A 27,508-nucleotide genomic window follows, 5' to 3' on the forward strand; every position below is an offset into this window, starting at 1 on the left:
AACAGCCTTAAAATTGTTATGGTCTCTGTGATTTGATCAGTTTGCAAAGAGTATACATTGTAGATGTAGTTTAGCTATTTTCAATATTTATGGGAACAGTTTGTGGTTCAAAAATTATGTTTCAATGCATTTTGCACATTTTTAAAATGTCTAAGATACTACTAACAGAAGATATCAACATAGAATCCATATATCTGCAAATACTAAAAGCCTCAATATATTAACTTATTTTAATTTTTTAACATATTTCCAGCTTCTCTAAATTTCCATTGATTTTGAGTAACACATTATTTTAAGTGCATTTTTTTAAAAAAGCAAAACCTGTTCTCCCCAAAGAAAAAAGATGAGATTTCAAATGTACCCAATTATAGAACTACACAAATACATGTGATTGAAAGTCTTTTGAAAATCATAAATAACAGAAGGACACAATGTGTAAATTAAATTTTATAAATAACTAAAAGCTTCCAATAAGATTTCTAATAGGAACATGCCTATTTTATGCAGGGTTTAGCATTTATAATTGTATTCTTTGACACAGCATAGAATAAGCTAATGAAATGATTCTACATTTATTTTAATTTGACAATAGCATGTGATGATTATAACACTGATAGAAAGCAATAATGTAATTAGTATTCTCCTTTAAGAAATTAAGAATTCATAGATTTCCATAGTAAAGTAAAATGAATGAGCAAACCATTGTATCTGATCTGTTCATTGTGTTCCCATGGTAAGTACCATCCTCAGCCATCTAAGCTGAGCTATGTGTCAGTTTTCTGGGCCTCAGTTTCTTCATCTAGATACAAAAATGACTGGATGAATTGAGCCCTTAGAACTCCTCCATTAGTTCAAACTTGCTAATACGCTCGAGGAAGGCACTTTCTAGTACCTACTACATTAACAAAAGCAATTAATCAGTCCGGCTAGCATATTTAGTTTTTTGGATGTGATTGGAAGTTATTTTCCCATTATTATTAAATCCGTTGTTCATTTGCTCATTTTTAATCCTATTTATTATTTCTGTGCTTTTAAAAGATATTTTACATGATCATATTACATTGTAAGATTATATTAGAGGCACACATTTCACTCTTAATAAAATAGAATAACAGGGGAAAGTTTGTTAATTTTACTCCACCCATCCATTTTCAAATATGATTCCCATTTAGGAATGTGGAAGGGATGGATTTTGCCTAACATTCCCAAAAACTTGACAATTTAATATTATAACTAAAAATTAGATGTAGATAGATAGCCACCAAAAATTTGCATAATTGCATTCCCTTGAAAAGCTAATACTCAGAAAACAAAAATCAAGTCAGCACATGGATTTAACCTGTATCTGCAAGCAAGCAAAACACTTTAAAAATAAATCTAGTTTTATTGGCATCTACTGAAAGCAGTAGAAACTATTGGATTTTTAATTTCTAGAGATCTTAGGGGACCTCATAAGGAGCACTCTTTTCTGAGCATGCCCTGTTTCTTCCCAGAAGACAGACTTACTGACATTTTGTTATTGATTTATTTAGTATACATGCCTTTCATCTCCACATTTTTCTTCTTTTTTTCCCCACCCTCTCGCTTTCTCTCTAGTATACAGTATGGACTGCCCTCTGGGTCACCTGGAATGTGTTCATTATCTGCTTTTATTTGGAAGTAGGTGGGCTCTCTAAGGTAAGTTTACCATGCTTTTAAAATACACTTTAGAAAGAGTACACTAATAAATAATTATTATGACTGTGTATTATTATATACATAAGTAGAGTAGTCTAAGTAACGTTACAAATGGAATACTAATAACAAATGAGTCTGGATACCATTCAGGAAGGAATTGTCTTGAGAGGGTGTTAATATAGTGGAACTCCTGAACGATGGCCTGTCGCTTGGTTTGGTAAGCTGTAGTGGAACTCAGCTTCCAGTGTATCCTCACGTCCACTCGACAGAGGCCGAATGCCGCAGTGTCCACAGCATCAAATGTGAAGTGAAAGAATGGCCTTGAATATTCTTCTTTTTGAACTGAGAAAATAAATTAAGATGTTAGTGTAACAAATATGAATACCAAGGTTCTACCTTTGCTTCAATACTAATTGAAAAAAAAAAAAGTGGTTGACAAAGAATGAAATCCATAGATATTTAAGTGGAACATATGTTTACTAACAACTAAGTACATCAGCATGGTGATCCCTATTTTGAAATCCTGATCAGATAGAAGAGTTGTCTTAAAAGTCACGATACAAACATTGTTTCTGTGTGTCTAGAACCACTATCAGCAGACCACGGGACTTTCATTATGATTCTACACAACTGTCTTTCGATTACCACCCAAAAGTAAAGAATTTTCGGTTAAGTTTCTAGTTTTGTTTCTTAAACATCTTTCTCCTAAACCAGAACAATTTTCATTTGTAGAAATTGAAGAGAAGACACGGAACAGCATATCCACAAAAGAATAAGAAAGCTGTAATTAATTTTTTAGATTTCTCTTATCAACTGTATTTGTGTTTATTCTATTTTTATATGATAATCTCAAATTTTCCAAGTAACACAAGGTCTTCTACTAGCATTTGTGGTTTCGATCTTAGAAAATATACCTTGACCAACACAGATGTCTTTAGAATTGTTAGGCTCCATTGTAAGTCCATGTGGTAGCAAAGAATTTTCGATTTAGCCAAGCAGCAAATAGCCCTAAAGGATTTTCTCCAGAAACTCCAAAGGTGGTTACCCTTTGTTCTACATTATAATAACTATATAATTAGAACTTGTCATCATTTTCTTTTATTGGCAAATGTACCAGGAACCAGAAATGACATTTCTAATACCGAGTTCATACAAATTCCTAATTCTACCTTTAATATTTATGCTATTAATCGCCTTTTACCACTAATTTCTAAGACAGAAAAAAATACTTAAATCAATGCCCAGTTATCATCTGTAACATGCAGATTAGAAAGCAATTTTCAAATGTAAATCTTATGAATAATATAATTATGGAATAATAAGCATAGCATTTTTCAACACATAGCATTTTGTATCTTGTGACTGGAATAGTCATTTTAAATCATAATTTATTTCACTGCATAGAAATTCTCTTTTATTTTCTTCCATATAAAGTGATTTAGAATAAATTAGATAGAGGAATTTTATCCTGTGGCATTGGCATCATAGTGTGTTAAAAGAAGACTGAATTTCAAATCATAAGTCTTGTTCAAATCTTGTCATTAGCACTTATTAACTACGGGCCTTTAGGCAAATCGCTTAACCCCACTGAGTCTCTGTGAAATATAAAAACAGGACCAGCTTTGCCAATAGTGACAGTAAATATAATTGTTGGGTTTTTAGCATTCTTTTAAGTGTATATCATATTTGGGGACTCAGGTAAGCTTCCAAATAACTCAGTGAAGTTATAAAAATTAATAATAATAATAATAATAATAATGACATTCATTCTCTCCACACAAGTCTGATTTTCTTCCTCTGCTCCAACTTTCTTTTACGAACTGTTTTTCTAATAACAACATGCATGTGAAGGGGTTTTCTTCTCATTTCTTTGGGTACAAAATTATAAAAAAATGTATATAGTAATATTGGTTAATTCATTTTATTATCCGTTAAAATGTTATTAAGCAGTCAGTCAAGTATGCTTGGCATTAAAAGGGTAGATAACTCTGAAAGGAGCATCATAAAGATTTTCTGTTGGTCTCCCTCTATTTACCACATCAAAGGCTGATGACATTTCCCTGGTTAGCCAGTTGAGCCTCAATTCCAATCTGTAGGAACTCTATTCTGGAAAATACAGCAGAGTTAAGGGCCCCAGGCAAACCCAAGCACCCCTGCCACTCGCCCAGGTTGAGCTCCTTGTCCATTTGTGCTGGTTCATTTACTAACTTTCTAGAGCCCTCTGTCTCCTGTTAGTTCATGAAGGCATTTCTTGGAATTACCCACTTGGATATAGTAAAAGAAACTTTCTTCCACCTTGATTTTGGCCCGAAATATTTATTCTAAAATAGTGAATCTTTCTCCAAACACTGGATTCAATTTCCCCAACAACTCTACACATTTAGGTTCTATTCCAATGGCAAGCATTACCAAACCATTCTTATTAACTAAAAGTATACAGTCTTGAGGGCATGAACAATCACACATCTGGCCTGTTATGGGGATTCTTGATCATAGCCTCCAGATTTTCCCTTTTTTGTTATCTCATCTTCCAACCAGCTCTGCACGTGTGTTTGTTGCCATTATCGTGTGGGTACTGACTCATTTCCAGAACTTGAAGAAAATGAATGTAATATCATTTTAAGGAATGTATACATGTATAGAAGGGTCAGGATTATTATGGGTAGCTAACCAAAGATTACTTAGATAACCTACTGGAGCCTCAGTTTCCTTTTCTGCAAAATGAGGAAAACCACCACACAAATTTTACTGAATGATGAAGGAAATAAGGCATATAAGTGATATAGGATCTTGGTATATTGTGAGGTTTCAGTATATGGTGGTTCTTATAATTGTCACCAACATCATCATCTTTATTAACATTGAAAAAATTAACAGGCATCACAGGCTTCATCCTGAAATCCTTTGAGACATATATTAATACACAAGAGCTGTAAAAGGGAATAATGTGGGACTGAGTGACTTGCTTAAAAAATAAGTAACAGTCCCTCGTGCTAGGACCTCAGATCTTCATATTAACTTCACAGCTGTAACACTATTAATTAAATCCTTTTTTCAACATGTAAATAGCTGTTTTGAAATACTTCTACTGCTAGATTCCCCTAGAGGCCCGACTCCTCTCCTCGGGAGAACTTCATGCATCTTTAGAAGTCTCTAAGGCTGTTTTTCATGCCACACTTTAAGATCACCAAGGGCACAATTAATAAGCTACTGCTGCTTCTTTGGAAGTTTCAAGACTTGAAATCATTTTTTTTTCCTCCCTAGGAATATGTTCAGAATGAAAATATATGAAAACCCAACTCATTTGCTACATTTAAAGAGACCGAAAAATAAGTTACATTGAGAACCCAAGTTGTACTTTTTAATTCCAGAGGATTTAGGCTGTTGTCTTATGGCATCTTTTTGATTATTCCAAATTGTAAAAACTTTAGGCTAGCATTTCTTTTAATTGATTTTTCTGGAAAGATGGGTGGATCTTACGCATTAGTGATCCTAGAGAATATTCAATGTGTTCCATACGCATAGAATTCAGAACGTGTATGGCTATTTTATGAGTATAACTGAGACATTAAAAAAGAATGTAAAGAAATCCTAGGAAGATTTGTCTTATATTAATCATGAGCTTTGATTAGAGGCTTTCCAGCAACTGACAGGCGGGCGACAGGGCAGGAGGTGGGCTGACTCTTACTGAGGTCCTGCTCTGTGTGGGTGCTTTACGTTGCCTTCACACACAAGGAAAACCTACCTGCATTTGTTTTCCTTCATCATGTTTTAACAGCTGCATTCTTTCCATAGAGACCTGACTTGTGGGTATTTTGACACTTAAATAAAGTTAAACCATTTCCCCAAATGTCAATAATAGTCCTTTTGTCCTCTTTTTTGACTCACATTGACACCGTTGTTCATGAGGGTCCTCTTCTCTTCTGAGACTCTTCGGTTGAATATTTCACCTGCACAGCCAGATAGGGTGAGATTATTTTGCAAGATTTATTCTTATTACCTAGCCAGAAGTATTCCTTTATACTTACTGGGAAAATTCTCTTCCCTGATCAAGATTCACTTTCCTTCAAGGTTGGATTCTTCCACCAACTTTGGCTTTGAGTAATTCCTTTCAAGTAGAAAAATTTCAGACCATCAATTCAGAGTTATCTACGGGAACAGTTGCATAGGAAGCAGAACTCTCAGCTCCCCTGGGCTGTGCACTATCCATCTATTATTCCTATAAACATTCTAAATATTTTTGTGTATCAAAAAATCCTTTTTCTGATGGCAGTTTCAAACTAAATCAATGATGTCGAGTATATTTCTTTTCTATATTCAAACAAATAAAACTTACTTAATCTAGTAATGAGTTTCAAATTTAAATTTATCTTTTTCTTCGGATGATTTCTTCCCACACGGACATTTTTCAAAAGGAATCTTGAAATGTGATATTTATGAGGGCTGGAGCTAGGTACAAAGCACCTTTATTCAAGATAACGTATCAGCAAAGGACAGGGAAACAGCATCCTAGAAACCCAGCAAAACTATGCCTACTTTCAAAACTCAAGAATACTCTCATTTACTATATCGTGACGTAAATGACCTATTTGTACCAATGAGACACTTTGGAAAATGTATAAATTCTTTCAGTTTACTGGAATAACAAAATACTACAAATTCTGAACATATTAGTACATGTTTATCCTGCTCTCCTGAAAGAATATTTTTGTAATATTGACTGGAGGGTGGCGGAGGTAGGAGTGATATCTGTTCAATTATTAAGGATTTATAAAGGAGGGACCATCATCATCTGTTTCCAGATCTTAAATCTAAATGAGATCCCAAAAATTGTAAACGTAAAAATTTATGTTTGGGGGCAGCGGGGGCGGGGAGGTGGGCAAAGATGGCGTGGGTGCAAGGAAACCAGGACATTTGTAATAGTGTAAACAATAAAGTTAAAAAACAATTATGTTTGATTCCTATACAACCATTTTGCAAAATGATTCCATTTTGGTCTTTAAAAAATAAGGCAGCATAAATATGCTACATAGTATTCCACTGTGCACATGGAATCCTAGGACATCCTAGGAAGATTTGTCTTATATTAATCATGAGCTTTGATTAGAGGCTTTCCAGCAACTGACAGGCAGGCGACAGGGCAGGAGGTGGGCTGACTCTTACTGATCATAGTTTTTTGATTCGCTCATTTACTGATGGGCATTAGGTTGCTTCCAACACTTGGCTGTTGTAAATTGTGCTGCTACGAACTTTGGAGTGCACAGCTTCTTTCGAATTGGTGTTTCAGGGTTCTTAGAGTATAACCCCAGCAATGGAATTTCTGGGTCAAAAGGCAGTTCCATCACCTGTAAGTGGAGCCTAATCAACAAAACAAATAAGCAAACGAAATATAACCAGAGACATTGAAATAAAGAACAAACTGACAGTAACCAGAGGGGAGGAGGGAGAGAGTAATGGGGAAGGGCCATCAAGGAACATGTATAAAGGACACATGGACAAAGCCAAAGGGGGGTAGGATCGAGGGTGGGAGGTGGGGGTGGGGGTTGGGGGGAATAGAAAGGGGGAAATGGAGACAACCGTACTTGAACAACAATAAAAATAATAATAATAACAAAATAATAAAATTCAAAAATAATAAGGCAGCATAAATATAGTTATACATTTCTTACTCTAAAGGACAAACTACACCTTTCCTTTGGCACTGGCTGGGTGAGCACAGCTTCTGAAAATAGTATCCTCTGTAAGCTTTTCTGAATGGTGAGACCCTTGTTTACCACTGTAGTTTCTCTTCCAAAGAAAAAAAAATTATAAGCAAGTTTAAACTTAGTGTTATATTTCTCATAAATTTCATCAAATACAAACACTTTGAAAACCTTTGCTCCAAAAATCTAATTTGCTGCTTCATTATAGCCCAATAGCATGTAGAAACCACAGTAAACCACTAAGTAATTACTGCAGCCCAGGTGGCATTAGGAATTTTTAATCAGAAATTTGTGATGATCTTATGGCTTTCTGTAGAGATTCAAATAGTTTTCAAAAGAGCAGATGGATATATTATTCTGTCAACAGTAGCTCTATTTATTGCTGTATGATTAGAGTCACTGCATTGATCAAGACCTACCTATGCAAATATAATTGACAATAGACAGCAACACTGTTGCTATTTGTATTTTATAGTTTATTCCTTTAATGAAAATATGCCTGATATTTTTTTTTTGCATTCCAACACATTTAAAATTCATGTGCATCATGTGAAGCTCATGTCACCTCCACCTCAGGAGATGACCCACATCCCACCCCAGGTCCCATTCTATGCCCTCCTGGGGTGGGCGTGCATGCAACCATCACACCCGCTTATTGTGGTGGCTGCCCGCACAGCAGAAGCTTCCAGGAGCCCCCGCGCCTTGCCAGAGAAGTGCAGGGCCTGTCCTTGAAATGCTGCCACCTCCTGCTCTGGGGCAGAGGGCCTGTCAGACTGGAGGCGCTCACCCAGGGCCACTTCTGTGCTCAGAGCCTGGGTCCCCTCCAGAACTTGCTCCCAGTCCCCACCCCCTGTCCTCTCGTGCCCTGCCCAGGGAGGCCTGGTCCTCTGGCAAGTTCTTTAATTCATGTCCTTCCTGTGATGCCAGGTTAACAAGCAGATTTTCGACATTTGATATTCTCCTTCAAACACTGAGTGAATCCTTTAGTTCAGACATTTCTTTGGAGAGTTTTTGTTCCCTTCACTGCTTATGTTAAAAGATATTTTTATAAATTTAAGCTCTGTCAAATTCCGTCAAAACTTTACCTCTGAGCTTCATTTCTAAGGATAGCTGTTCCAATTTCCGGTCATTCTCCTGATCTAAGACACCGCCTCTTCTGCTTCCTCTGAACGAGAGAACCCTCCAGAAGGAAAAAGCTCCCCAAGTAACATGCCATGAGGTCATCAGGCTGAAGTTGGTCCAAGGCCAAAGGTCTTCAGGCCATGGACCCACCAGCACAGCGGCACAGTGACTCCTCAAGGGGACTGCGCTCTGAATGGCTCCAGTCCCTGGTGAGGCCTCGGCACCAGGCCATGAACCTCTGCTCCGTCCGAGCCCACCTCTGACAGAGGCAGCAACCTCAGCCTTCGCAGCCAGCCCCTGTCCTGGCCCCTGCACTGCAAGGCAAGTTTCCACCTGGCCTGGTGGCCTCAGGATCACTTGTCTGCATCAAGATGCCCCTCTCCTCCTTTTGGGCTGAGGCTGCCCTATTTCTTGGTAGGGCGGGAAGGGCCATCGGGACTGGCTCTTCCCTGGCCGGCAGTTGGGACACCGTCTGGGAGCCAGGAACATGGCCAGGACCAAGGTTTATAGGAGACGATGGGAGCTTGTGAGGCCCCTCTCCTCACTCTTTACAACTTCTGGGTTCAGATCCTCTGAGAACACCCTGGTAATGAGGATTGGTATGGGGTATTTCTCTTCTGCCAGGTAACGGCCTCTTTACCTGATGGCCACAGGCAGATAGCAAGTCAGGGACTGTCTTGGGAAACTTTGCATGTGGGTGGAGTCCTGGAGGTATGGGAAGGCCCTTTGCTGCTTGGAGGGTCAGAGCCACAGTGCCTGGATGGAGGGCCTTGAAGGGGCACAGAGATGCAGGTGGCTCTCCCTGTGGGCCAGGATTTTCCCTTGGCTGGGCAAGGAATCCAGTTTGGAACCTGCAATGAGAGAATGAAGGTGGGTCCGCATACGTGGCTTCCTGAAGGCAGGCTGGGGATTGCTCCTTAGGGAGTGTGCAGTCGGGTGCAGGAAGCGGGGATGGAAAGTGTGCAGGTGCACGTGGGGCCATGGGACTCCAACAACCACACTGAGTTGACTCTTTTTTCAGAGGTGATGCTATTGGGGAGAACAAGGATGGAGGCTGTGCAGGTGAGGCTGTAGGGGAAGGGAGGGGAGGCTCTCACTGGAGGTTGGCTGTTGCTGTTTCCTGACAAGGTGTCAACAGCAGAGACCCTGCCTTTAGGGTCCACAGATAGACAGGGGTTTGTGGGCCTCTGATTGCTGGTCCTAGGCTGCCCTTGGCTGAGTAAAGACTTGCCTGTAGACAGCGTGGATGGAGGCTGCCCTTTGCCAGGTGGGGAGACCAAAGCAGAGCCCTTGGGTTTCAGTTCCCAAAGACGAGAGACAGCCAGGGGACTCTTGTACTGGTGGATGGTAGTCCCTTTGCTTAGTGGGATGTCCAAGGTCAGGCGCTTGTATGGAGGACCCACAGTTGTGCGAATAACCGTGGTATGCTGATTGTTGGCTGGTGCCTGCCCATTTTTTGGAGTAGGTTCAAGTGCAATAAGATTAAATGTAGGGTCCCCAAGCTGGGGTGGAGCCACAGGAATCTCAGGTTGACCTTTTACCTGCTTGAAGCCCAAGGGTAAGATCTTGGTTTTAGGGATCCTAGGTAAACCAGAGCACACCATGCTCTGACTAATGGTCTGTGGTTGCCCTTGACTATGGAGAGTCATCCACTGAGAGCTCCCATCCACTGAGAGGTGAGAGGTCCAGAGGCTCTGTGTGAGCCAGCAGCTGCCCTCTGTGGAGCAGGTAGTCCAAGGTGGAGACCTCAGGTCTGGGGTCCAGCCGTGGTCCAAGGGTGACACATATTTGAGTAGGGGCTGGCAGCTGCCCTCTTCTGAGTGTGGAGGTAGAGGCAGGTTCCTGAGTCAACAGACTCAAGGACAGCTGGATGTCCAGGGACTCTGCCAGCCTAGGCGAAATCAGGTTGTGATGTGAGGCCTGGGCAAGGTCCTCCTCAGCTGGGTGAGGGTTACTTGTGCTTGGATTGTGGGTGCCCCAGTGACCCTGGAGAATGGGCTGAGCAGCCCAGCCAGCCTGATCCCAGGGTTCTGTTCCAGAAGGCACCAGGTGTTTGTGCACGGACCGGAGAAACAGCGGAGGGGTGTGGAGGTGAATGCCCACACAAAGGTGGTACGCAAGTCCTGGCTGAAGGCCCCAGGGCAAGATAGAGGGCCATAGGCACAAGCACGAACAAGATGAGGAGAATGCAGGGCAGCCTGGCCCCCGGCCCAGCAAGAGTTCCTGAAGGAAAGCCACCCCCCTGTTCAATACAGCCCCTGGACAGTGGCTGGCTTTTGTCACCAGCAAGTGCGTCCAACGGCCCAGTGCAACTAACCACCCACCCAGTGTGTTCGCTGTCCCCTCCCATCTAACCACTGTGCCCCTAGCCAATCACCAGGCAGCTCTCACAGGGGCCTTTGATGTCACTAATGGAAGCTCTCTCTCACCCCCTGCTTGGGGAACTGTGCCCAATGCCGCTGCTTGCCCCTTACAGAGCCTGGTTCCCTCTTCCCCAGCAGAGCGCCTTTATTTCACAGGTGGAACAGCTGGGGTGGGAGGGGGTTCCTGAGAGCAGGGAGAGGGCAGGCTGTGCCTCAGGTGGTGTGGGTGTTCCCTGGGGCTCGGCTCTGTTCCCTGGCTACCCTACGCTCACAGACCCTGGCACTGTAAGTACTCCTTTGCTGCCACAGCTTTTCCCATCTGATAGCTGGTTCTGAGGGCTGGACCGCAGGGAGGGATCAAGTACAAGATGGGCGGGCTACACGTGCCCTGGGACAAGGACAGTAGAGGCAAGACTCCAGAAAGAGGGCGGGTCATCACCCCTGAAGGTCCCCGTGACTGTGGTAATCATTGAAAAGTTTAGTCCTGCTCGCGACTGGCAGCATCCTGTCGCTATCCCTGTCGCCATTTTTGGTGACTTCTACGTCCCTTCTATACCTGGACTTTTGGTCCTTGGCCTCTTTGGGTCCTGTTGCAAACATTGTTGGTATTTTCCCCAGCAGCCATTTTTTAAAAATTGCAGTTGATACACAACCTTATATTAGTTTCAGGTGTACAACATAGTAATTAGATATTTACATAACTTGCAAAATGATAATCCTTGATAAATCAAGTACCTATCTGACACCATACATAGTCATTAAAATGTTATCAACTGAATTCCCTTTGCTGTATTTTACATCCCTGTGACTATTTTTATAGCTGGCAGTTTGTACTCCCTAATCTTCTCATCTTTTTCACTCATCCCTCCAAGTCCCCTCCCATCTGGCAACCATCAGTTTGTTCTCTGTATCTGTGAGTGAGTTTGTTTTGTTTGTTCATTTATTTTGGGGTGTTTTTTTTTTAGAATCCCACATATAAGTGAAATCATATGGTTTCTGTCTTTCTCTTTCTGACTTATTTTACTTAACATAGTTCCTTTCTTATTGTCTTGCTCTCTTGTTTGTTCATGACTATCAATAGTGTTATGTTTCAATTTATTTCTTCTTTATATCTTGTAAATTTTTGGTTTGTTGTTGCCATGTGCTTCCTATACACCAAGCTATGGTTATAGCAGCCTAACTATAGCAGTCTATTTTAAGCAGATGGTTACTTAAGTTTTAACACATTCTAAAATCACCACACTTTGTATTCTCAACCTCCGCATTTATGACTTTATTATTTTTACTTCTTTTGTGTGTGTGTACATCGCTTAATTTATATTTGTAATTACACATGATCTTTCTACCTTTTAACCTTTGTACTAGTTTTATAAATATTTGCCTTTATAAAACATTTTTATTGCTTTTACTACATGTTTGCCTTTGTCAGTGAGCATTTTTCCTTTCCTATATTTTCTTAATCATATTTTGTAATCTTTTCTTTTTAAAGAAGTCCCTTCAACATTTCTTGTAATACTGGTTTAGTGGAGATGAACTCCCTTAGATTTTTCTTGTCTGGGAAGCTCTTTGTCTATACTTAGATTCCCAATGGTAGCCTTTCTGGGTAGAGTAATCTTTGTTTGTAGGTCTTTGATTTTCACCACTTTGAACATTTTTGCCAATCCCTGTGGCCTGCAAAGTTGCTTTGGAGAAATCAGTTAACAGTATTTTGGGAGTTCCCTTGTACATAACTAGCTGTTTTTTTCTCTTGCTGCTTTTAAGATTCTCCCTTTCTTTTAATTTTTGTCATTTTAATTATGATGTCTTGGTATGGACCTCTTTGGGTTCACGTTGTTTGAGACAAAACACTTCCTGGATGTGTATGTCTAATTCCTTCACCATGTTAGGAAAGTTTTCAGTCCATATTTCTTCAAATAGGTTTCAATCCTTTGCTCTCTCTGTTTTCCTTCTGGTACTCCTAAGATGTAAATGTCGTTACACTCGATACTATTTCAGAGATTCCTTAAACTATCCTCAATTTTTTATTCTTTTTCTTTTCGCTGTTCCTATAGGTGTTTTCTGCTATGTGTCTTCCAGAACGCTGATGTGATTCTCTGCTTCATCTGATTTACTGTTGATTCCCTTTAATGTATTCTTGATTTCAGTTATTGTATTCTTCATTTCTGACTGGTTCTTTTTTAAGTTTCCTATCTCTTTGTTGAAGTTCTTACTACATTCATTGAGCATACTTGTAACCCATGTTTTGAACTCTATAGCTTGTATAGATTGCTTATCTCTTGTTTTGTTCTTTTTCTGGAGTTTTATTCTATTCTTTCATTTGGGACATGCTTCTTTGTCTCACTTTGGCTGCCTATCTGTATTTGTTTCTATGTATTAGGTAGAGCTGCTACAGCTCCTGATATTGGCAGAGCGGCCTGTAGGGCCTAGTGGTATAGTCCCCCTGGTCACCTGAGCTAGGTGCCACAGGGGTGTTTGCTGTGTGGGCTGTGCGTGCCCTCCTGTTGTAGTCGAGCCTTGATTGCTGTTGTTTTATCAGCAGGTGTGGCTGACCCTCAGGCTCACTGGGTGTGAGGACTGATTGAAACTATAGTGGATGATTTTTTTGCTCAGGGGCTCGCACTACAGAGTGGGTGTCACTCTAGTGGAGATGCAATGCTATCTGAGTCCATCCTGCAGGTGTGTCATTTCTTGAGTTGGTTGGGCAATGGTATGATGGGGACTGAAGTTGGTCACCGAGTGTGTCAGTTCTGGGACCACTTGGGAGGGACACTGGAGCATGCCAAGGTCAACTGCCGTTTGTGCCCAGCTTGGAGCCACCTGGTAGAAGCTACAGAATGGTCTGGAGTTGGTTGTTGCTTGTGCTAGACTTAGAGACAAGCTATACTGTGAATCAAGGTCAGCTTCCACTAGTGCTCGGCTTGGGACCCGTTGTGGGCATCACAATGTGAGCTGAGGACAGCTGCCACTTGTGTCAGGATTGTGGCCACGTAGCTAAAGCTACATTTCAAGACAAGACTGGCCGCTGCTTATGCCAGGCTTCAGTCCATCTGTTGAGGGTTACAGTGCAAGTTGAGATGACTGGTTGCTGCTTGTGCTAGGCTTGGGGCCACTTAGCAAGAGGTATAAGGCATGCTGAAGCCAGCGGCTGCTTGTTTGGTGTTTGTAGACCTTTGAGAGATTTTAGGAAAGTCTGCAGCATGAGATGAGGCAGGCTGCTTGTGTGGAAAAGCCATTGGAATACGTTCAGGCGGGGTGTGCCAGTAAGGTGGGTGAACAGGGTTAGTGAGGTTAACAGAGCATACAACTTGGTGCCCACGTGCACCTGCCAGCTGGGTAGTGAGAAAGTTTAACAAAGGAACAATGAACCCGCCAACACTTCTGACCTGGAGAGAGATGTCCCTTCAGCCCTACCCTGAAGCTAGTCAATTTTGTTCTTTTTTTAAAAAAAGATTTTATTTATTTATTTTTAAAGAAAGGGTAAGGGAGAGAAAAAGAGAGGGAGAGAAATATCAATGTATAGTTACCTCTCATGTGTCTCCTACTGAAGAACTGGCCTGCAACCCAGGCATGTGCCCTGACTGGGAATCAAACAGGCCTTTGGTTTGCAGGCTGGCACTCAATCCACTGAGCCACACCAGCTAGCGCATCAATTTAGTTCTTCCCCCATATGGTTCTGACACTTTTTCTGCTGCTACCCCTGTGCTGAACTATAGAATGAATGAGTTTGCGAACAGGTGAACCTGTGCTTGGGCCCTTTAAAAGGATGCCTCAGACTCCAGCAGCCCTCTGCCTCACTCAGATGTAATCCCTGTTGGTTTTTACAGCCAGATGTTATGGCGGCTTTTCCTCCAAACATTGGTGTACTAGGAACCAGGTGCGAGGTTAGTACCCCTCACTCCTCAGGGGGTCCCTAAAATCCAAGCTATCGCTCCCAATTCTTAATCACCACACTGCAGGTGTAGGCCAGCCTGTTCTACCAGCCTCAACGTCATTTCTCCTTGATTTCCTTAGTTATAAAGCTTTTGTACAGCTAGTCCTCAGGTGGTTCTCAATGATGACTGTTTTATATAATCTAGTTGTAATATTGATATGGTTGTGGGAGGAGGCCAGCACAGTGTATCTGCCCCACCATCTTGCCTGGAAGTCCTTCCTGAGATCAATTTTTAGAGAAATGTTTAACCTATATATCTACTCTATTGTCTCGACTCATTGGAATGAGTTTTATTACTTTAAATAAACTTTCTCCCAACTATTTTGTCTCAAACCCTCTATTCACTTGTTATTACATTGTGTACAGATTCTGTAACAACTTTGCTCTTTAAAAATTAGTCTTAGGTCTGATTCAAATCTGCTTCTCCTCACCAAAGCTGACCAGGGTGGAGAACTTTACCCACTACTCTATCGTCCCTTCTCTCACCTCCACTCCTCTGGGAAAGGAAACAGGAATCAGTCAACTTCTCACATAGCCAGTCTTAAACCAATAGTGGAGGTTACAGGTATCATGAACTCATGCCAGCCGGGGTCTTTTCCAGCTACTACTAGTGGCCTCTACTGATGTTAACAATCTCCAATTTTGGCTAATCCTCTCACTAAATTGGATAAAACAGTGTTCATTTTCTATAATCCAATAGATGTAAGTTTGTGAAGCCACTGCTTACATAAATTGAGCCATCCTGAGCAGATCATGGCTGCTGAATTTCTATGTAAGCATTAATTTCAAGAAAATTTTGTTGTTGCAGAGAAACCACACTTTTATAGCTTATAGTCTAATGCTTTGCAATATTTTTAAAGACAATTGAAAGATGCTACTAGAGGATTTTTGGTGCAGTTAACATAAGATCATTTTGGAGGAACAATGTATATTTAGAACAAATGGAATATGCATAGATGCCTTTAAGATTTTGGATTTTCTTGTTGTGATGTTAATTATTTTGTTCCAAAGATGCAATGTCTTTGTTGTGAAATGTCAACTAAGAGTTTAATCTTGGTGATGAAGAATCTCAATGACATTTTCAGTGGTTCTCAGATTATAAAACAGAGCCTGGTAAACATATTTAGTTGCATTAATTTACTTTTAAAACCAGAATAGCAGCATATACCACCATGTAGTCTTATAAAATAAAGTCACATTATGTAGTCAAATTATAACTGATGAACATTAAGTTGCAGAGCCCTGCAGGAACAGAGGAGCCTACAGTAATGATTATTCAACAACACTGTCAGATAGAGGAAAGCAAAACTCATTTAAATGTTTTGTATCAAAATTTCCTATGCAGCCTGTGAGAGAGGAGATCACAAATAACAATAATAATATCTAAAAAGTTCCCTTTGCACAAAGAAGATTTCTTTCTGAGTCACCATACTTTCACAGCATGAGAAATTATGGTCCTGAGACTTTAGACTGATCTAGTTTAGAGTCTTGAACATAGATGGCCCTATGCATCCAGTTGTGATTTGGTCCATTACCACAGCTACTAGATGCCCAGTATTGTAATGTTAGTTGCCTTAGCACAAGAGTTCTGGATCCCTGGCTCAGGGTAAGCTGAGAATGTAGGACAAACAGAATGATGAGGAAATCAAATGAGATTTATAAGGAAAGATGTGAAAATTGAAAATGCTTGGCCTGGAGTTGAATGTCAAAGATGAGAAGTGGAAAGGGAGATATGTTTTGCTTTCTCTTGATGCAGAGAGGTGCTAACAGAATGACAGTTCAGAAATCCTCATAATGAGATGCCCTTTGGAATGAAACTCTTCATAAGTCATGTCTGTCCACCAGCAGTGCTGTCTGGGATCTGAAGGCTGACAGAAAGGAAAACACAGAAAAAGTGCCCGAGGCAAAGATTGCCCAGAAGATGAGGCAGAACTGGCTGGTCCCAGCACAGACCACTGAACAGAGGCACAGGTGACAGAACAAAAAAAGAGAAAGGAACGAAATGACCTCGTGCCTGGTCAGGAATGAGCTTGTATCTCCTGTGGCCCTTGGAAGCCCTCAGCATTGATCCCCCTTAACCTGTTTTCTGACTAAGGAATAACAAGGGAAGTACAGCAGTGGTAGAACATTCAGGGATAGGAATTATCAATGTGCTTATGTGTTAAAATCAGAACACTGAAGCATCCAGCTGTTTACACTCTGTGAAACATTGGCTTTTCTCCCTGGGAACTTTCAACCTGCTACAGAAACCAGATGTAATATCTCACAATCAAATAGCAAATAAAACTGAATAAACAAATGAAGGCATTGAAAAAATAATTCTACTTTATTCTTGGAGTAACTGGTTTGACTCAAGGTCTCTGAGATGTAATTTATGGAATCTGATTTTTAGTAGGTCTTAATTTCCTAAAAGTATAGAATCTTTAAAAGCATGTTTCCAAAATTAAAATTACATTACTAGGGACAAAAGTTGAATGAAATTTAACTAACTTAATAGAAAAAGGAAGGATATCCATTTGTCAAATTCATTTATAAATGGGAAGGATCACTTTCCTAATTTTCTAAGTGATTTTCAAATTATATCCATCTAATCATTCTTTTATTAAGCAAATGGTGACAGAAGTTTACAGTTATCTTCCATTATCTAGTCCTCCTTTTCCTGGTCAAGAGTCATGGAAAACCCTGCTTATATTTGATGTGTGAGTTCTGAAAAACTATATTCCTTTTGCCTCCAGATGGGTAGGTGTGACCATCTAAGGTGTAGCCACTGAGAGAAAAGCAGAATTGTGAAGGATTCTGGGAAGGCTGCTTAAGAGCTTCTTCAGCTTGAAAGCAGGCCCAAACTTAGTGACTTAAGGAATACAAGTCTTACACTTCCCCTATAGGGCAGAAATCAGGTCTTGGTGGGCTAAAATCAGTGTTAGCTACTATGGAAAAAATATAGAGGTTCCTCAAAATACTAAAAATAGAACTACCATATAACCTAGCATTTATCCAAAAGAGATGAGATCACTGTCTTGAAAAGATATCTGCACCCCCATGTTCATGGCAGCATTATTTATAATAGCCAAGACATGGATGCAATCGAAGTGTCCATTGACAGATGCATGGATAAAAATAATGTATGTGTGAACCATGGAATATTATTCAGCAATAAAAAGAAGGAAATTCTGCCATTTGCAACAACGTGGATGAAACCTGGGGACATTAGGCTAAGTGAAGTATGTCAGAGAAAGACAAATATACTGTGTGATATCACTTAATATGTGGAATTTTCTTAAAAAAAAAGAATGCATAGATACAGAGAACATATCGGTGGTTGCCTGAGGTGGGGCATAGGTCATGGACAAAGTAGGTAAAGAAGGTCAAAAGATACAAACTCCCAGTTCTAAGATGAATAAGTCCCGGGGATGTAGTATACAGCGTGGTGACTATTGTTAACAATATAATATTGTATATTTGAAAGTTGCTAAGAGAGAAGATCTTAAAAGTTCTCATCACAAGAGAAAAACATTTGTAACTGTGAGGTGATGGATATTAGCTTAACTTATCGTGGTGATCTTTTCGCAATATATACATGAACCAAATTATTATGTTGTAAACCTAGAAGTAATACATGTTATATGTCCGTTATAACTCAATAACTGAAAAAATATAATAAAATGCAATCAAGGTGTTCCATCCTGGAAGCTCTCGGGGAGAATTTGTTTCCTCCCCTTTTCCACCTTCCAGAGACCACCCCCATTCCTCTCTCCATCCGCAAAGCCATCCGTGTCAGGCAAATCCTTTTCCTGCTCCCATCCCAAGAAAGGCTCTCTGCTTTAAGGACCCATGTGATTAGATCAGGCCCATCTGCATCACACCAGCTAATCTCAGTAAAGCAAGGTCCTTCATCTCAATCACACCCACAAAGTCCCTTTTGCCAAGTAAGATTTCTTTTCACAAAAACCTTTTTGTATAAAATCTAGTATATTTACAGATTCTGAGGATTAGGACATGAACGTCTTCAGAGCCATTATTTTGCTAACAGAGTGGTAGCAGCCATCTTTGACCATAAAGTGACCTTTAGGATATAAAGTGCATGAGAAGACTAGAGTAAAAAGGAAAACAAGAGCCTGGTACCCTATACCTCTGTGCAGTTTTCATATCAGCCCTAAGCTGCCCATAATAAATTTCTTTTATATTCAGAAATACGTTTAAGCCACTGTTTGGGGGTTCTAAATATGCAGCTGAAAATAATACCTAACTAATCATACGTAATTCTGTAAACAATTTTACTTATCATTTACTTGGCTCAAAGCACTGTGCCAGGCACTAAGGCTATATCCACTTCCTGAACTCATAAAGTGTTCTGTATCATATGAAAGACAGACAGTAAATGACTAATAACAAAAACATGTAACCAGTGTTATGATGATGAAGAAAAAAGAACTCTGATACCACAGAGCAGGGAACATAGCCTGCACTGGAATCAGGGAGGCTCCTTAAGGGAGATGGGATAAGGAGTAACAAAATAACTATGTTGACCTTCACAAACACAGATGCCATTATTGACCTACCATCAGTGAGAAAAAAGTGCTTTGAGTGCTACATTTAAAAAATTGTTCTATAGTGGATTTGCATTGATCCACCCACCTCCATCCCACACTCTTTTCCCAGACACTCTTCGGGCAGGCATGCATCAGAGAGCGCTCCTTGGGTTTACATGCATCAGAGCCAAAGTCGCTACCCTTGGGAGGTAGTCCTGTAGGAACATGCTCTTATGGCCATGACTACCAGTGGCCTAGAAATATCTGTTCAGGCACAAGAGAAAATGACAGCATACTAAGCGTCCTCTGGAAGTGATCTGGAGTTAATTTTCCCAAACACATATAGACAAATGTGCTTCTTACATATAAGACTGTCTCACTGCACAACTTAGAGCCAGCACTGCTTCAAAAGATATTTCAAAATATCTTTCCTGCAAAATCCCATGTATACTTCTGAAAGAAAAATGGTGATAAGAAGTCCTGTCAGAACACACATTCTAAACCCACACTTACTTTAGCAACAAAAATTGAACGTGTTTGAGCTATCTGGAGAGTTGATTTGACCCTGTTTCTAAAACAATGAACAATGGTGCGAGGGTGTAATTTCTAAATGGGCCATCTGATGTTTTAGCTTGTACATATAATTCATCATTTCATTCTTGTCCTGTAATTATAGAACTAATAGAGAAAACACTTCCTCTGTGTATTTGGAGAGTCGGGGGGCATTAAGGTTATTTTAAGTATTAGTCGGAGAGCAGAGGCACTGATCATGTAGTGGGTTGTTCTCACTCACAAGTAACAGACACTGAGACAAAGAGCGTAGTTATTATTTTGTGCATCAATTAATCTTGCATGCTGAGACCATGGTATGAATTTCACTTCAGTATATGATGCAAGCAGGCTACTGGTCCCTGGAATCGATGACAGTCAGAAGAGCCTAGACACTGGGTGATCTGATGAATAATTTAAGACTGATTTGTTAACTGTGCAGAAGTGAAGTTAGCCGTGCAGGGAGACACATTGTCAATTGCCAGCAATTTACTACGATTTTGAAAACCACAGGCAGCAATTTACAGAAAAGATTAGGCCAGTTACTGTACACGTGTGTCATTTTTTTGATTTAAGATGTCATCCTGAAAGCTGTTAACTGACAACCAGCCTTCAGAATGAGGTTGAAAGGTTTAGTGAAGAACAGTTTTTCCCTGAGGACGTCTGCATTTCTGCTCTGGGAGACCCCTGAGTGTACACCTCCTGCTGCGACTAAGTGCGTGTATGCAAATGAGCACGGTCGGAGAAGGGCGATGCACCTTCTCTGAGAACCATTAGCACCTTTGCATTGCTCAGTGCTCTGATGCACTTGTCCATGAGAAAGCATGGCGATGGCCTGCATTTCTTGGAGCAGAAATCATTGTCCATGCATTTCTTTAGTCCTTTGTCAGATTGAGGTCGGGGAGGGTATAATCTCTTTCATTCTGCACCAGGAGTTTACTTTGCAGTGCTTCATAAGAAACTGATTAAAGGAAAATCCCATTTTTATTAGTGTAATTTCTTTCCAGTTCTTTCTCTATTAGTATTAAGTGGTAACAATACCTTCTTCATATTTGAATTTGTGAAAAAGGGAAATGAAGGTAGTCTGAGCCCGCAGTGGAATTTGCAACTCTAAGATCTCCTGAAGGATGACTTCTATAGGAGGGATACCCATGAAGTAGAGAGTCTCACAATTAAACACAATAAAGTATAAGCTATGACTGATCATTGTTGGAGCTCTATCAAAAAAGAAGACTTTTGATATATTTTGAAATTTATTTTCAATGTGTTCATTAGGAACTTCTCCAAATATTCCTACCAAGCTGAAATCTTGCAAATCAAAGTTGTAATTGTAATTCCTATTCTGGGATCACATATGCCAGTAGTAATTTATTTTAAATGAATATATAGCTTTCCATATGAGAAACAAGACTTTCTATGTGTGTTATTGTTAGCAATAAAATTAATCTGAAAACTAAGACAAATACTTTCTTCTTTTCACTCTCTATTTGCCCTATCTGGCTGAGTCTATAAATTCCTCTTTCCAAGTTGATGGTAGATCTTGCATTTTAGTTTAATCATTTTTTTTCCTGAAAAAGATTTTTATTTTTATTTTTTATTTTTTTTATAAAAGAAACAATATTTATTATTTCCCAAAGTTCTTTTTGTTTTTATTTTTCAAACCTTCAGGATATTTTTTGACAGTCTCTTAATGATTACTCATTTTTGTAAACACACATTTAATTATTTAAACAGTTTATATACAGAAATTTTATATTCTGTATCTGACAATTTCAAATGAATTCCTCGGGGACTTTAATCTGTATTACTGATGACCTGCAATAATAGTGTCTTCTTTCCATGTGTATTTTCTGATTTTGGTTTTGACCTAATATTTGCTTTTCCTTAATTTTTAAAAAGATGAACATTTGATAAATTAATTTCTAAGCTTCTATGTCAAATATTAAAGGCAAAGTAGAAAATGCTATAAATCAATCATAAAAGCCAAAAATTGACTTATTTACTAGGTAGCAAATCACATTAAACCATAATTCTGGCTTTACCCAGAGGCTTCTGGGGTTTTTTTAATGTTAAAAAAATCAATAAAATGGAAGTCCACATGAATGGACTACTTTGAAAACATTACGTCGAAGACTGTCACAGCTCTAAAAGGCTCAGCAGGCTCATTATTTTGCCATGTAAGGTAGAAAAACACTCTCCACAGCACATGTCATTTTACCTGATAGTTTTAGAAGCATGATTTTGGAATGGCAATAGACGGTTGCATGCAACTCTCTCCTTTATGTAATACCAGCATCTATAATTAAAGCATGTAAACAGAATCTAATTTCCTTAAACCTCCTTATTGTAAAAGTAGCATATATTCATAATTATTACAGAAAGAAAGTTTTAATTATTTACACAATTTTGGTGTGGGTGAATATAACCTATTAACTTACATAGTTTTACTGTTCATTCTTTGTCTATAGTGTTTTTAATTAAAAAATATATATATATATACTTCCAGAAAGGAAAAAATGTTGGATTATTTAGACATAGCTGTAATATAGACAACAAAATCAAGGTTTTATCTGTTTGCCTAAAGATTAGATTGGGGTATAGTAATTGTGGCAGTCTAACAGAATGCTTGAATATAGGAGGTTTTCAACTTTGTTGAAAACATCAGGAAATGAATTTCTAAGGTCTAAACTGTGATAAGTTTACACACTAAGGCCCCTTGCTGTTTGGATCAGACTATTATGACTATGACTTGATTTATTTCTTTACCTCTAGAAACTCCCTACTTTATTTTTCACTGAACCATCGAAAATCTCATGTACTTTATTATGAGAGGTGGTTTGTGATTAGTTTGCATTTATATTGTATTTCCTCCAAATAGCTCAAGGGGCTTTGCCAAACATGACATCAGTCATCAAAACACTTTGTCAGGTATGTATGGCAAGAAATAAATCTGGTATAAGTGTGCCAAAGACATAGTGCTTACTGGAAAATATTCATTTTCTACATATTTTTAGAGATAACTTTTCGAGATTATTTTCAAAATAAGTTCCAACTTTTGTAAACCTTTTCTTTTATCAGCTTTGGTGTCAGACACATTTATTCAACAAATTCCTTGAGTATCTACTTTGTGCTAAGATATTGTTGTAGGTGCTGAGAGTATAGCAGGACTATGACAAGACCTTGCTCTCGTGGAGCTTTTATTCTTATAGAAAAGAAAAGACAGGTAAATAAATACATGATATACTATCATGTTGTGTTAAGTGATATCAAGAAAAGAAAAGTCGAGTTAAAGGAATAGAGAGTGACTTCATGGGAATGGGTAGAGCTAAGAGGCCAAGTGGCAGAAGGGAGCCATGCAAGGATGGGGGACTGCCAGGCCCCCAAGATTGGTGCGTGCTTGGCATGCACAAAGACAGCAGGGGTGCTGTGTTGTGTCTCCAGCATGCCATGACCAGCGCAAGGAGGGCAGGCCATGAGTATGGGAGCTGGGCTATTGCCAGGCCCTGTAGGAACCTCTGGTAGGCCATGTAAGAATTGGAGTTTTGGCTTAAATGTAATGGAAACTCCATGGAAGGTTAAGTATAAGAGAATAACAGGATCACAAATTGGTGATCAAGGGGTGGAAAAGGGGGACAAGAGTGGAAGCAGGAGGGCCCATAGAGAGATGACCGTGCTGGTCCAGGGAAGAAATAAGGGTGGCCTTGGCAACGGTGGTGGCCGTGGCCGAGGGGCGAATAATAGGATTTGATATACGGCAGTCCCGGATCCACATTGCTGCTTTCTGTGGTTTTAGTTACCCACAGTCGACCTCAGTCCAAAAATATGAAATGAAAAATTGCAGAAATAAACGTGTTTTAAGTTTTAAATTGTATACCGTTCTAAGTGGCCTGCCGATATTTCAGGCCGTGCCAGTCAGTCCTGCCCTGGACATGAATCACCCCTTTGTCCAACATTTCCACCCTGGAGACGCTCCCCGCCCTTCAGTCACTTAGTAGCCGCCTGGGTTATCAGATCAGCTGTCTTGGTATTGCAGTGCTTGTGTTCCAGAAACTCTTATTTCACTGAACAGTGGCCCCAAAGCCATTCACGTAACTTTTATTACAGTATATTGTTTTAATTGTTGGGTTTTATTATTTGTTATTGTTGCTAATCTCTTAAAGTGCCCAATTTGTAAGCTAAACTTTATCACAGGCGTGTCTGTACAGGAAAATACATAGCATATTGTACCATCCATGATTTCAGGCATCCACTGGGGTCTTGGAAAGTATCCCCCATGAAGAAGAGGGACTACTATACAGCTGGAAGGCAGAATTGACACAATTTAGTCTTGGATCACAGGTGCTGTATGGAAGAGCTCTAAATTCTGTCTCTGCACTATGTGCTGTTGTCTGGGAGCCATAGGTTTCTCACCTGTAGTAGAGCAACTGTAATTACATCAGGGTGTAGCAGAGAAGACAGAGACCCCCTCTAGGACACTTTCCATGCCTTCAAAGGGCCTCCCTCCCTTCCCCAACTAGCCCTTCTTGCTTATTTTATGTTCCCTCTACCTTCACACTCCTTACTCTTCTTCCTCTCATTTCCTGCTTCTCCTTTGTTACATGTTATCCTTCCCTTCCAGCTGTCTTATTCAGGATGCCAAGCCTTTGCCAGCCAGTCTGTCTTCCAACAATAATGAGTCTATTCAAGTGAGGAGCCCTGAGACTGGCTTTCTTAGTTTCATGGTGAATCCACTCTGCATTTTTATACTCTAATCAAAATCTTTGCCTGAATAGTTGATGTACTTCTAATAGATATGTCTGAAACTTCAGCGAGGGAAAAAACAACAACAACAAAAAAAACAAAATGTGGCATATTTGTTTCCTCTCATTCAACCAAAGATAGACTTTAGCATTGAAAGCAAAAAAAAATGGTTTTGAAACCAAGAGTCAATTAGAAAGTAGTTTGTTCTACCAAGTTACCATAAAATCTAATTTCAATGAAAATTAGTTATATTTAAATGCACATTTTGATCTTTTGGGGAATTATATTTTTTTCCTTACACTAATTATTTCGTTTTCTAACACCAACTGGGTGTCCAGCTATTCAATTCAATTCTGACACTAACTACCCAGAGTTGGCACAGACCCCACAGGTTAAGGGATCAGTCCCACAAGACAGCCCCTACTTCATGCACCAGCTGTACATGGGATTTCTAGTCCACTCACACTTCTGACCCGACTACTACAAATTCAGGGGTGTTTATAACTCCTCTTCAGTTTTAATAGATCATAGAAATCAGGAAAGCACTGTAATTATGATTATTGGTTTATATAAGAGATACAAATGGAACAGCCAAATGGAAGAGGTGAATAGGGCAAAGTGTGGAATGGAACAGGGGACATGGAGCCTTCGTGCCCTCTCCAGATGTGCTGACCTCCCTGCATTTTGATGTGTTGCTATGTTCACCAGCCCAGAAGCACTTCCTGAACCTGGACACTCAAGAGTTTTTGAGAAAGTTTTTTATTATGTAGACATGGTTGATTAAATTATTGGCCATTGGTGACTGAACTCAATTTTTAGGCTCTTCCGCTCCCCAGATGTAGTGGGGCTGAAAGTTACAGCCCTCTAGTCATGTGACTGCTTCCTCGGCAACCAGCTCCCATCCATCTGGAAGCTCTCTAGAGCCCTGCACCCTTAAGAGTCACCTTAGATGTGGCAACTCAGGTAAGGCGGAAAGGGGCTTCTTATGAATAACAAAAGCATCTCCTATCACTGAGGAAATGCCCAGGTTTTAGAAGCTCTGTGCCAGGAGCTGACAAACACCAAGTATATATGATTTTTTTGTTCTAATACATTAATCATGGCCTCATTAATTACTATCCCATTGAGGAAAGCATTTTTTGAAGGACTGTGACACTAGGAGCTGAGGTTTGACCACAAGGAGAAAAACACTGTCTGAGTACGAAGGGTGTAAAGCTGATAAAACAGAGACAGGGCTTGAAGGTCAGTGGGTATCGAGAAATTCACAAAGGTGACTCGTTTCACCCTGACGTCAATCTTCCAAAGAAAGTGGCCTTTCCCCTTACATACATAAGAAAATCATAGGCTTACATTACACAGTAGAACACTACATAGCCGTAAAAAATGAAAGAAATCTTACCTTTTGCAACAGCATGGATGGACATGGAGATTATTGTGCTAAGTGAAATAAGCCAGTCAGAGAAAGACAAAGACCTCACTTCTATGGGAAATCTAATGAACAAAATAAACTGACAGATGAAATAGAAACAGAGGCATGGATACATAGAATACACTGACAGCTGTCAGCAGGGAAGAGAGTGGAGGGGACTGGGTGAAAGAAGGTGAAGGGATTAACCAAGGAACATATATGCATAACTCACAGACACAGACAACAGTGTGGCAATAGCCAGAGGGAAAAGGGGGTGGGGACTGGGTAGAAACGGGAAAAGGGTGTGGTGGAAGTGGGGACATCTGGTATAGTACCAACAGTAAAGGTAAGTTAAAACACATTTCAATATACATATTTTTTAAAGAAAGGAAACGGGAAGTTGATAGCCGGTAAACAATTTACCCTTGATCAGACAACGGACATCTGGCAAATGGGATTTTTAATCCTGGACTGCCGTCTCCAAGACTAAGATTATATCCATGACTGATGGTTGCCTCAGGTATGTAAGAGAAACACACAATGGAAGAAAAAAAAGAAAACCAGGGCAAACATGTCGCTGTATTCATGCCTTCTCCTCCTCTACCACTAAGGAGTGTTCTCTCTTATCTGAACAGCCCGAAAGCCTGGCACATGGGAGCTTTATGAATAAACAAAACTCTCCCAGTAGCTGACACCAGGGCTACCAAACAGAAAATGATAAGAAGGCTTAGCAGAGTAATCTTGTGAATTCAATCATCAAAGATTGTAAATCATCATTTGTATTTTCAGATTTTGGAAAGTCTTTGGCTCTGAATAATCTGAGAAATTATGTTCTCACAGATCGGTAATTAGGATCCGAAATGTGGCCACCCCACTTGCTGCCTTTATTGGTTACTCTTATCGGAACATCGACAATGGAAATTTATAATTTACAGCAGCTCTACCTACTCCACTTAGTCCTGTCCACCCCCTTCATCTCATCCTGCAGGTGAAAATATCATTTCTCTGCAAAGTTACAATCTCTAGTGAACACACATGAAACAAGTGGCTAAAGGGAAAGTCAAACTTAGAACATCAGGCACAGTTCATGGACGTTTTTGGGGATGTGATTCAGGTTGGGGGCTGGGAACAACTGCCTGATTTATCGGGATCATCCATTAGCCACCTCATCAGTCCAGCGGTCAGCTGAGCCATGAGCCAGTTGAGGAGGGTATATGTGAAAGCTGAGCAGGTTCGAAGCCACTGTCTCACCCAGCTGTGTCTGCCAACAGGTGTAGTTCCTTATGAACACCTCCCTTGCAGTGGACAGTTAGTTGTGGTGGCTTTCCTTTTTTGTTTTTTCTACTTATTTACTTTGCATTGCATTTCCTTTCATAAAAAGAAATAAGAAAACAAATATCCTATACTTTTTTCTGCAGTGGTGGGTGCTGTCGAGTTAATAATTTGAGCACTAAAATGTAACCAGTGATTTCATGTACAGATGATGC

General features: G+C 40.0%; 1 protein-coding gene across 1 annotated transcript in view; it reads left to right on the forward strand.

The window, feature by feature from the left end:
* The window catches only part of NKAIN3 (sodium/potassium transporting ATPase interacting 3), a 527,170-nt gene that overhangs the window by 255,959 nt on the left and 243,703 nt on the right, over window positions 1-27,508 (forward strand). Inside the window, 1 exon segment of the mRNA XM_054590189.1 lies at window positions 1,597-1,677. Coding sequence (XP_054446164.1) covers window positions 1,597-1,677 — 81 coding nt within the window.

The sequence above is a fragment of the Pteronotus mesoamericanus genome, unplaced genomic scaffold (assembly GCF_021234165.1).
Source record: "Pteronotus mesoamericanus isolate MK-2021 breed Mesoamerican mustached bat unplaced genomic scaffold, CSHL_Meso_final scaffold_174, whole genome shotgun sequence".
NCBI lineage: Eukaryota > Metazoa > Chordata > Mammalia > Chiroptera > Mormoopidae > Pteronotus > Pteronotus mesoamericanus.